The sequence below is a fragment of the Mesoplodon densirostris genome, chromosome 4 (assembly GCF_025265405.1).
Source record: "Mesoplodon densirostris isolate mMesDen1 chromosome 4, mMesDen1 primary haplotype, whole genome shotgun sequence".
NCBI lineage: Eukaryota > Metazoa > Chordata > Mammalia > Artiodactyla > Ziphiidae > Mesoplodon > Mesoplodon densirostris.
Window position 1 is genome coordinate 86268690 of NC_082664.1, and position 11740 is coordinate 86280429.

An 11740-nucleotide genomic window follows, 5' to 3' on the forward strand; every position below is an offset into this window, starting at 1 on the left:
ACCGCTTAAAAAAAAAAAAAAAAAAGAAAAAATTACAGGTGGTTTTTACTGTCTTCCTTTTGTTCACCTGCATTTTGAAAATTTTCTACAATAAATATTTATTGCTTTTGTAATATGAAAAAGGTGTTTTTTGAAGAGGTATTGAGATCTATTTCAGAAAGAAACAGATCATCAGACGAGGAGGCTCCCAGGTGGGCTAGAGACCATGGAGCTGGAAAAGGAGAGAGAGCATCCTAAGCTCTGGGGAAGGGAGAAGCTCTGAGACCTGGTGACTGACTGGCTCATGCAGAGGGAGAAGCTGAGTCAGTGGGGCCTTCAGGTTTTCTGTCCTGGGAGCCTGGCAGTGCCACCAATAGAAACAGGGCTGAGGGGAGGGGGGTAGCTTCAGGAGAACCAGGCAGAAGGTGAGGGATCATCAGGTACCAGATGGAGGCTAGTTTTATTGATTTTATTGCGGGTTACTTAGTTTTTGTTTGCTTTTGCCTAGCCTTACTGGGGAGGGATTTAAAGGCAGTTTAAAAGACTCTATAAACTATGAGATAACCTGAGTATAAAGTAGGACCAAGATTTAAAAAAAGAAGAAGAAGAAGGAACATAAAATAGGGCTAGGAACAGGGCAAAAACACACGTGTCTTGTAGTCTTTGTGCCACACACTTAGCTCTGTGTCCCAGCTGTGGGTGCATCCTGGTGAGGCCCCCGACACTCTGGAGGTGAGCATGTGCGCCTGGTGGAGGGAACGAGCCATGTGAGGGTGAAACGGAGGAGTGGGGAGATTACTGGAAGAGGGAGAGAGCGGACCCAGAGAGGAGAGCAGAAAGTGAGGACAGAGGCTCTTCTTGGAGGAAGAGGAAGCAGAGGAGGATTAGTCGGAGGGGCGGCGGGAGACCCAGGAAGAGAGAGGCTCAAAGGCGAGGGGTTTCAAAGCCTGCCAGGGTCAGGAAAGGAGGATGCTGGGAATGAGGAGCCAGCTGACCGTCATGAATGGTTGAGGAGCCAGGTGGAAACCTAGCGGGGCAGGGGGCAGAGTCGGGTTGGAGACTGTTGTAGAAGTGGGGAAGGGAAGGAGAGCTGTGGGTAAGGAGAGGCCCGTGCTGCATTTCAGGCCTGGAGGGAGAGGCTGAAGGTACAGTGACAATGGAACACTGACGGAGTACAAAGGAGTACATTGCTGCCCCACCAGCTCACTTGGGGTTGTCTTCCCAGTGGATTTTCTCTGACCCACATACCCTCTCTTGCTTGATCCTCTTTGCAACCAGTTTATGACCTCAGGTTAACCAGGGTTAGTCTGTGGCCCCCAGAAACCCCATAGTGGTCTATGAAAAGCAAAGGACTTGGACTAGATGGCGAGATCCTTTCTACCCCCAAACTATGGTTACAGGTTACAGGCTCTAGGACCCCCTGAATGCACAGCTGGGGGAGGCTGTCAGAGCCAAGCTGTTGAGGCCCAGAGAGGGGCAGTGACTTGCCCACAGTCACATAGCCAGTGGTTGGGGACAGAGTGGATTGGGAGGCCTGAGCCCCAGACTTTTTGCTCTGATGTCTCATCTTCTCCAGACAACCAGACTCTTGGGTTCAGTTTCGGTCCTTTCTCTGGAAGTGGGACAAAGGAGCCAGGAACCAGGCCAAGAAGCTGTCAGGGCTGTTCCCAAACCTCGGGAGGCTGGGATCCCGAGGTCCACACCCAGGTCAACACAGGTCAGCGCTGATACCTCTCTCTTGGCTCTTCACAGTTTCCTCAAAATCAGTTCCCACTATTATCTTGCTTATCCCTGCAGGCTCCCTGGGAGCCAGGGAGGGGCAGAGAGTACTAGCCCCACTTCAGAACCAGGAGAAACTCAGACAAGGAAGAAGGCAGTAATTTGCCCAAAGTTGCCCTGTGAGTCAGGGATAGGACTGGAATAGGAGAACCTGTGGGAGGGATGGTCCAGTGGTTAAGACTCCATGCTCCCATGCAGGGGGCCTGGGTCCCATCCCTGGTCAGGGGACTAGATCCCGCATGCCAAAACTAAGACCCTGCATGCCGCAGCTAAAAGATCCTGCACGTGGCAACAAAGATCCCATGTGCTGCAACTAAGACCCGGGGCAGCCAAATAAATAAATAAATAAATATTTTTTTTAAAAAAGGGAGACCCATGGGAGGTAGGGTGGTCAGCAGAGCACATGGCCTGTTGGGCAGGGGTGGAATGGTGCCATAGGGAGAAAAATGCACACAGCCTCAGGAATCGAGGGTCCCCTGTCTCACCAGGAAAGTGATCTCGCCATCCCAGGAGGGAGACCTCTGAGGACAGGTTCTGCTCGCTCCCCAACTGGTGTGGGGTCCTGGGGGTGGGGAATGGAGGATGGGCAGAGACAGTGGAACATGGTCACAGAGAATACAGATCTGAGGGAGAAACTAATCTTGGGTCAGGCTACTTGCTTTTCTGCCAGATTCAAGGGGCCCCAGGGAATCCCTATGCAGCACAGCGCCCAAGGCTCCCCTGCTGCCCCTCACTGCCAAGGGGCCAGGTAGTCATCTGGACACCTGGGGACAGAAGCAGATAGGTGCAGGCAGGAGTCAAGGAAGCCACAGAGCTGGCCAGTCAAGGAGGTCAGTGACTGGCTCTGCCTTCCAGAGGGGTTATGTGTAGGGTGACCATAAACCCAGGTTATTAATAGAGTTCGCATACAATCTCAAAACCATCCTGAGTCTGACAATGAATTCCATTGTCATCCCAATTAGGGGACAAAGCTGTTCAGTGGAGGAAGCCTTGAGAACATTTCACTAGGAGGGCAGGGCTGGTTCAATGCTAACATCTCTCTTCACAGCCCACTTCCAGCCCTGTCTCCCTCTGCCCCGCTCCTGAGCCTAGGAAAACCTAATCTGTCCCCTAAACTATGCCTCCCAGCCCTGCCCTCTGAGAGATCTAATTCTAGGGGGCAGAACCCCCCAGGTGACACACCAGAAAGAAGCCTGGACCCAGGGTCAGGACCCAGGTGCAAGCCCCATCTGCTTCACCTTGGTCGTGTGGCTCTGTGCTTCAGTCTCCTCATCTGAAAATTGGAGCTATTAAGAGCCGTCTGGCCCATCTTGAAGTTCGGTTGTAAGAATGGAAGGCAATAATGGAGGAGACCAGGCTGCCTAAGCATTGCCACGTACAGGGACAGAAAGCAGTGGTTTCCTGGGACAGCCAGCACTGCCCAGGCCTGGGAAGTCACTCCCTACTGTTGCCATAGCGTGACTAATGTGGCTCCTCGGCTGGCTGAGTTCCGCTCACTGGATGATTTGGCCCAGGCCCAAGGAGGGCGCTGACAGTGCAGCCCTGCTGGGAGCTGGGTTTCCTGGCAGCCAGGCACAGTGGGCAGGTCTGACCTGTGAGAGCCTGGTTCCCGCCTGGGGCCTGGGCTGGTTGCAAAAGGGGCCGGTGCTCCTGACGCAGATTGCTCTCGGTCTCACTCACTCTCCCAGGCTGGTTCCCAGGAAGATGAGGAGCTCAGAGGGTGTGTCACCTCTGCACTGGGCACCACTCTGCTCCCAGGGGGAAAGCAAGCCAGGCCCAGCTCCCTCAGGTGTGCACACACTTACATACCAGCCTAGCACGCATGCCCAGGACAAAGATGCACGTGGAGAGAGACCCCTCACACAGACTCACACAGAACTGAACCTGGGCACACACAGACACATATACATACAGCCCCCAAGAAACGAGGTCCAACCTAGATGTGCACCCACAGGCACAGAGACCAACTCACACACGCAGACACACACATAGAGTTGTGTATAATACACACTCCTAAGGGCAGACATTGTGTGGCTACACAGACATACACGTTCAGAGCTATACACATCTCACCTAGACACGCACATTTACAGACATGGATACACAGACTTGCACATATATGGAATCATTCAGAGGTTTGCACAAAGGTAATACCCACTTGAAATACACAAGAGCAAAAACGGACACAGAGGAGTGTACATGAACACCAATATGTCATATATACACACCTTGTCATCAGCTAGTATTTATTGAATACCCACAATCTACTAGTCATGCACCAACAGAAAGAGCCCCCCACGAGTCACACAGACACAGAAACTCAAGTTCCCTCATAAGTGCCACTTGGGATTATATGGGGGCCCTGTCTCCAGGCCAAAGATGAAGGACATTTTTTTCTGTAGATGGTCACCAATTCATGGTGGAAAAAATAATCAACTGTGGATATAGTCTCATTTATAAAAGAAAAAAGCTATTTAAAGGAAAACAACCTAAATGCCCCCAAATGGGGATCTAGTTGAAGAAATTATGGTCAGGGTGAAATAGTAAACAAACATACATATATGGTTACAGATTCTGCTCAGAGTTAATAATGACATGAAAAAACTGTTAAAATTTTAAACAAACAAACAAACAAAAACCCAGGGGCTTCCCTGGTGGCGCAGTGGTTGGGAATCTGCCTGCCAATGCAGGGGACACGGGTTTGATCCCTGATCTGGGAAGATCCCACATGCCGCAGAGCAACTAAGCCTGTGAACCACAGCTACTGAGCCTGCGCGTCCGGAGCCTGTGCTCCGCAACAAGAGAGGCCGCGACAGTGAGAGGCCCGCGTACCGCGATGAAGAGTGGCCCCTGCTCGCCGCAACTAGAGAAAGCCCATGCACAGAAACGAAGACCCAACACAGCCAAATAAATAAATTAATTTAAAAACAAACAAACAAACAAACAAAACCCCCAAATACAAAATTGTATATACAGCATAATCACAAGAAATATTTCAAAAATATGCATAGAAGAAAAGACTGAAAGGAGGTACATCAAAATGTTATTTCTGGGCTTCCCTGGTGGCGCAGTGGTTAAGAATCTACCTGCCAATTCAGGGGACACAAGTTCAAGCCCTAGTCCAGGAATATCCCACATGCCGCGGAGCAACTAAGCCCGTGCACCACAACTACTGAGCCTGCGCTCTAGAGCCCGTACTCCGCAACAAAAGAAGCCACTGCAATGAGAAGCCCGTGCACTGCAACAAAGAGTAGCTTGCGCCCGCGTGCAGCAATGAAGACCCAATGCAGCCAAAAATAAGTAAATAAAATAAAAAAGACTATTAGTACATTTTCAATCTTCTAGTTCTTCAGATTTTCCAATTTTTCTATAAGCATTTATTATAGAAAAAGAAAATAGACATTTTAAAAAATCAGCTAAGAGTTGGTTACAGAGATATTAAAAATAATTTACATTAATAAGCACTAATGTAAGACTGAATATGTAAGAAACATACACTTTTATCCATTTAATATAATCAATGTTCCTTTAAATTTAGATTCAAGAGCAGAGAAAGCAGGGGAAAAGAGGCAAATGAAAGAGAGATAAAGAGGTAAAAACAGTCCCAGAAAAGTAGAGAGAGGCCACATTATAGAGAGAAACAGAAGCAGAATGAGACAATGGTTTTGGAACCAGAGGTAAATCCCTTTTGCTCTGCACGGGCTTGGGCCCCCGTGCCTCAGAGGGCCTTTCCAGCAAGCCATTGCTCTTTAGGGCTGTCTTCAGGCCTCAGTGACACAAACCTGGAGATGACCTTTATCCTCAGGATCCCCTACAGGGCACACTGCTTGGCTTTTTTATCTTAGGCACTTAATGGCCAGCAGCAAACATTGCCTGAGCTCAAGACCCTGTGTGAGCACATGGGCATGAGTGGGACTTTTTCTCTGTCTGTTTAGCTGGAGAGATGTAGCCTGAGCAAGTGACCAAATTCGGTGTCCCTTCAACGTGCCAAGAGAGCAGTGCGAACAGTAATACAGTTCCTGGAGAAGGGGAGTATTGATTGGAAGATGGTTAAAGGAGAAACAGGGCATCTGGGGAACTGCAGGGGTGGGGGGAGGTGGGGGCACTTTCTAGAGGATTTGGCAAAAGCAAAGGCTTGGAGTCAGAAGTAAAAAATTATTGGGGATCAGGGAGTGGGGATCACCGGGACAAGCTGGCCTTGTCCGGGTTGGTGTCAGATTTGAGGTCCTGAGTGCTGAAATGAGAAGCTGGGAGTTCATTGCAGGCAATGAGAGGTGGTAACAGTCTTGAGTCAGGGAGGTGCCAGAGGATAAGGAAGCAGCACTAGGGGGACTGGAATGGGAAGCAGCAGTGTCAGAGATGTAGGAGCGAGGCTGACAAGGCCCAGTGACCCAGCAGGAGAGGAGACATAGTGACATGGATGTGCTGGTACCATCAGAGAATTAGGGAAGTAGTTGGAGGTGGGGGGGCCCAAAGATCACCTGATGAGGCTTCCTCCCCTGACCCATGGCACCTCTAAGTCCCCTTGGAGCAGTTTGAAAACCTCTAATCCAGAGTCCCGAGTGTTTCATTTTGCAAATGAGGAAACTGAGGCACAGAGGAGGAAAAAAAAAATTGCCTAAGGTCATGGTTGATGCTAGAGCCTGAACTTGAACCAGGAAGGGAGTGTGTCAGGCTGGGTTGAGGTAACGGCAGGCCACAGAGCAGGGGTGTGAGACCCCCATCAAGACCTGGCTGCAATGGTGCAGCTCAGCACCTCCACCTGAGGGGGCAAAGGGACAAAAGGAGGCAGGTGGCTGGAGTTCTGAGGGGTGGGCCCAGGTGGGACAGAAGTTGGACAGTCTTGGCTAAAACTAAACTTGGGGATTATCTGAGGTTTCACTTGGCTAGGATTTCTGTCCCTCAGCCATGCTCTTTCTCACATACACAACTTCCTGCAGAGGGAGCTGCGCAGGGACAGATGCTCACCTGGCCCATTAGTTGCCTAGCAGGTGTTCCAGGTGTCCCAGGAAATACCTCTCCACACGAATAACACTTACCCATGTACCTACTCTGGAGTTTGCAAAGTGCTCTTGTAGCCACTTAGTAATTATATCTCACTTGCGATATTACCATTTTTCTCTGAGCCTCTCTTATGGGTAAAATAAAGTGGTGCCCCCCCACCCCCGCAAATGTGCCCATTAAAGTTCCTTCCAGCTCCAATTCCAGGGAATGTTCTCTGGATCCCTGCTTCTCTCCAAGTCCTCAATCAATGAATGCTCACTCTCAAAGGATTTCTGGGACCAATCTTCTATTTAAGTTGTTGACAACTGGCATCCTGACCTTCACTGGGTCCTTATGTGGGCTTTGAGTGCTAAGGCTGAAGACTGGGTCCAACCAACCCAAGTCCGAGAAGTTTGGCCAGTGGTTGAGGTTTAAGCTGTACGTGGGGGTCCCTTCATGCTCAGGGTCTGAACCAGAGGGCCACCCCAACCTGAGACCCTGGGCCCTGTGGACTGTTGGAAGGATCAGAGCAGGAAGGTTAGAAGGCTCAGGATTGCCCCAGAGTCCAGCGCTGAGCGCAGTGCTCTAGAAGGGAGGAGTAGAGAGGAGGGGCACCACCCGCCTGGTGAGGTCATGGGAAAGCAGCTCTGGCGCTGACACCTGGGGAAACCCGTTTCCAGGCTGCTTCCCACGCTAGCTTTCCTGGGAACCAGCTAAGCCCCAAGCGGGGAGCCCCCAACCCGCCCCCCCAGTCCAGTTCTCATCACACTGTCCCATCTAGTCCAGCCCACACCTTTCAAGCTAGCCTCATTCCTTTGGTACCCAACCTGCCTCTATCCAAACTGTTGGGCTTTGAGGGACTAATGTGCTGACTCCTGCAGGAAATGACACAGAGACAGCAGCTTCAGAAACTTAAGGCTTTATTTGCAGACTCCGCACTGCCTTATCTTCTAGGTTGTGACCTGGGAGAAAGCCCCTTCTTCCTTCAGGCTCCAATTTGCAGCTCCTCCCCCTCCTCTTGCTGGGCCTTGTCTCTCACTTCCTGCCCCACTTCTGGCCTAGCCAGTTTGGGCAGTGCCTAGGGAGCACTGAGACCCAGCTCTTCCCAGGGACCAGCCCTACCCTCCCTGGCCTTGGGGGTTGAGGACAGCCCAGGTGGCAGCCTTGCTCCTCAGCTGCCCCACTTCTCTGCTCTTCTTCCTTCCAAGCCTAGCCCTCTCATCTGCCTCCTCCTCCCCAGCCTGCCTCCAGTCCCAAGGCTCCAAGCCTTAACTTTCGGATCCCTCTTAATCTCTCACTGACCTCTGACTTACCCAATCCATCCTAAACTTCTCTCCAGTTCAGGGCCGGATGCCTTCCAGCCCTTCAAGATGCTCAGCTGTTCCCAGGCTCTTCCTCACCCCTGTGCCAAGGAGCGGGTGGGGACCACCAGGAGTGGTCCTAATTCAGCCAGATTGACCTGAGGGCCCATGATAAGAAACTGGGTATTGGATCCCAAACTGCCTGGGGGCAGCTGACACTGTTAGGATCGTGCCATGAAAATCAAAGTACTGGGATTTCTCTGTACTTGAGAAATCCAAAGAAATCCAAGTCAGAGCCTTCCCTCCTCCAGGCCCTAGGCTCACCCTGGCAAGTAAGAGTGGGCAGTTGGAGGCTGTGTTGCCACAGTGTTCACATGGGAACTGAGTCCCATGGGGGTGACCTGGTCCTGCCAGCAGGTCCCTCAAAGGCCCCGTGCCCCAGGTTCTAGAAGTCTGTGGCCATTGGCCTACTGATCATTTTGCTGCCACAGCTCTTCAAACAAAGCAGAAGAACTTCTTCCAGCGGCAGCGGGAGAGGGTGCGCACACCTTTGGCGTTCAGTTTCTTCTCCAGCCGGGCTTTGTGCTCAATGGCACTGAGAATGGCCAAGTCAAACACCTCCTTCAAGTTCTTCTGCGTCAAGGCAGAGCACTCCAGGTAGCAGCAGGCCCGGATCTTCTCGGCCAGGCCCTGAGCCTGGGGTTGAGGCACGGGGCCTTTCCGGCCTCCCTGGTCCAGCTGAATTAGTACATTGACATCGTCCCTCAGGTCGGCCTGCGTGCCCACCAGCAGCACGGGCGCCTGGGGGTTGTGAGTGCGGATCTCTGGCAGCCATTTCTCTGTGATGTTTTGGAAGGAGCTGGGCTGCACCACACTGAAGCAGGCCAGGAAGACATCCGTGTCCGGGTAGCAGAGGGAGCGAAGGCAATCAAAGTCTTCCTGGGATGGAAAGGCCAGGCCATTAGTAGGCTTATTCCCTGCCCCTGGACGCGGGAATCCGCTTGTCACCTGAGGTTGGAGACTGAGACTCGTAACTAAGGGCCCAAGGCCTTCTCCATTCCTGATGGATCTGGGGTCCTCCCAGCCTCCAGCCCACCTCACCCCAGACCAGCAGAGGCCGCTCCCGACTCCTCTCACCTGTCCCGCTGTGTCCCAGAGCTCAATGCGCACCGGGGCTCCGTCAACCAGGACTTGCACTGCAGAGGAGGGGCAGGGGAAGTCTGAGTTAGAGCGTCCTGGATCCCACCAGGCCTCACCAGCGCCACCTCGGGGCCTGCTCCCGTCAGCCTCCCCGGCGGTTTCCGTGCACTCGCGCCTCGGCGCCGGCGCCAGCCCCAGCCCCCGGTGCACAACCCCACCCCCGGCCACGCGGCCGCCGGGGCCGTTGAAATTACCGGAGAAGGTGTCCAGCGCTGTGGGCCGGTAGCGCGCGGGGTACCCATTGCAGGTGTAGCTGACGATGAGGCTGCTCTTGCCCACGGCGCCGTCTCCCACCAGCACGCACTTGATGCCCAGCTCTGGGGACGCGCTGCCCCGCCGCGACGGAGGGGTCGGGGCCCGGAGCGGGGACGACTCGGCCTCGCTTAGCTCCCGCGGGGGCATGGCCCGCTCCGGGGACAGCCGGGGACCAGGCTCCGCTGTGCTTGGTAAAGCAGGGTCCGCACGCTGCCTCTGACTGAATCTGCCGAGACCCGGCTCAACTGCAGGCAGCTACCCGCGGGTATATGGGGGCCCCGCCTACCTCATCTGCATATCCCGTGCACATCGGGCCCCGCCCACCCTCCAGGCCTCCTCCAGGACCTCCCTCTGTAGCGCACCGCAAAAGGTCAGGCAATCTCTCACACCCCAAGGAAGAGAGGCAGCTCGGAAAATCACACAGGTACGAAGACAAAGACTCGCCCAAATGAGGCAGATCTATCTTGGCAGAGAAAGATATCCAGCATTTATTGTTAGGAGGAAGAAGCAAATTGCAGAACACATAATGCAGCATGTTCAAATTAAACCTTTGTTCAAATTAAAACAAAAAACTAGACATATGTTTGTACGAGTATAAAAAAGTCTGGATAATTTTATTAATTAATGAATTATTTTTTTTAAATACGGAGATCATGAAGAGGCAGAAGATAAACTCAGGCGTGAACTCAGCAGGCAGGAATGTAACGACCCCCTTCCACCGAAGAGCTTCCTCTAGACTCAGCCTGAAGGCAGGCTTTAAACACCTTCACTCTGCTCCTCTAAAGGAACTCAGGGTGCTGGAGAAGCTAGCTGGGGAGGATCTTCAAGGACAGTCCTCCAATTGAATATTTTCTAAATCCCCAAAGTCCTAATATTATCTTCATCATCATCATCAAAAGCACATAGTAATTACCTATTTCCTGACGCTGTTCTGGGCCACCCATGTCCTTGCCTTAGAAGGAGTTTACAGACAGAGACCTGATATCCCAGGTAGCCCTAAGAAGGTCACCAAGAGAGCAAGTGAAAAATAGCCTGATGCTAATTTCATCTCTTTATTGCAGCCACACCAAGTGACACCAGGCCCAGAATCCTTTCTCTGAATTCCAAGCCTGTACAAAGATCTCAGCCTACACAAAGATCATTGAAAACACCTCATTCATGAGTTGTTGAAGGGAGAGTGTTGGGAGGCGGATAGGGCAGTGAATATTAAAGAAAAGAGATAATCCAATTTCTCAAACAGTTGGTAGTATAAAAATCCCTAAGTCAGAATCTCTAAATATCTTGAAAAAAGTCTCAGGACCCCTGGTTTTTATTTATTTTTCTTTTTTCCCCCCAATGTTGGTCAAAAGTTGAGGACAACTAGAACATTGCTGATTTAACCATTTAAAGCTTGACTGTGGGGAGATGGTAGGATCCCCAGTATCCACTTCTGCATCCCAATGTCTACATCCTACATTCCCTATGTCCAAGTGTCTGGGGATGCTAATAACCCCTAATTATAGCCCCCAATGACTTCTCAGACACATCCACATAAGTTTATTCATCTAGCAAGTGAAAGAAGCCTTAAAGTGTTGTCTTGCCATTGTATCACCCAGGAGGTCTAAAAGCTATTATTTTTGCTCTCCTGGAAAGGGAGGCAAGAATGGGGATTTGAAAAGACCTAGACATCAAGAGCCGTGTCCCAGTATTCCTAGTTCTTCAGCTCATTAGCTGTGCGATTCCTGAGAAGTCACTTGCTCCATCTCAGCTATAAAATGCCAGGTGAAGCATATTTATTTCTTAAAGTCCTTCTGGTGCTAGCAATCTGTTATTCAGGGAACCTGGGGAAGTTGCCTCAGCCCAGGTGTCTGGGACAAAATTAACACACACACACACATACACACCCAACACAACACACACACACAAATGCTCTTCTTCACAGCACTTTTGTCCTTTTACCCAAGCTTTAATAGTTTTATTGTAGCTGAACTTTGAGGGTAATCCTGTTTAATTCTTTCTGCAGGTAGAAGGGGTACAAATAATACACAAATACACAAATGGCGGGGAGGTATCAGCTGGTTATGGTTAAAGCCCTAACTTGGCCTGCAACAGGCCATTCTTCACTGGCCCCTTGGGTGGGGACACTTTCTAACCTAGGTTGTTCTGTCAGAGCTGGTTTAGGGACAGTCTTGTCAGCAAGAGGGGGAGGGAGGAGACAACCTGGGGAGCTGGTGAGTCATCTATTTCTCAGCTAAGGGCTTGTA

At 51.3% G+C, this 11740-nt stretch overlaps 1 protein-coding gene across 1 annotated transcript; it reads right to left on the minus strand.

Annotated features, from left to right (window-relative positions):
• Positions 1-7678: 7678 nt before the first annotated feature.
• RHOV (ras homolog family member V) lies at positions 7679-9730 on the minus strand. The gene is made up of 3 exons (XM_060096635.1): positions 9437-9730; positions 9180-9238; positions 7679-8981 (listed from the first exon to the last, which is right to left on the minus strand). The coding sequence occupies exons 1-3, from the start codon at positions 9642-9644 to the stop codon at positions 8538-8540; spliced, it is 711 nt and encodes a 236-aa protein (XP_059952618.1). The 5' UTR covers positions 9645-9730; the 3' UTR covers positions 7679-8537.
• Between the last annotated feature and the right edge of the window lie 2010 nt (positions 9731-11740).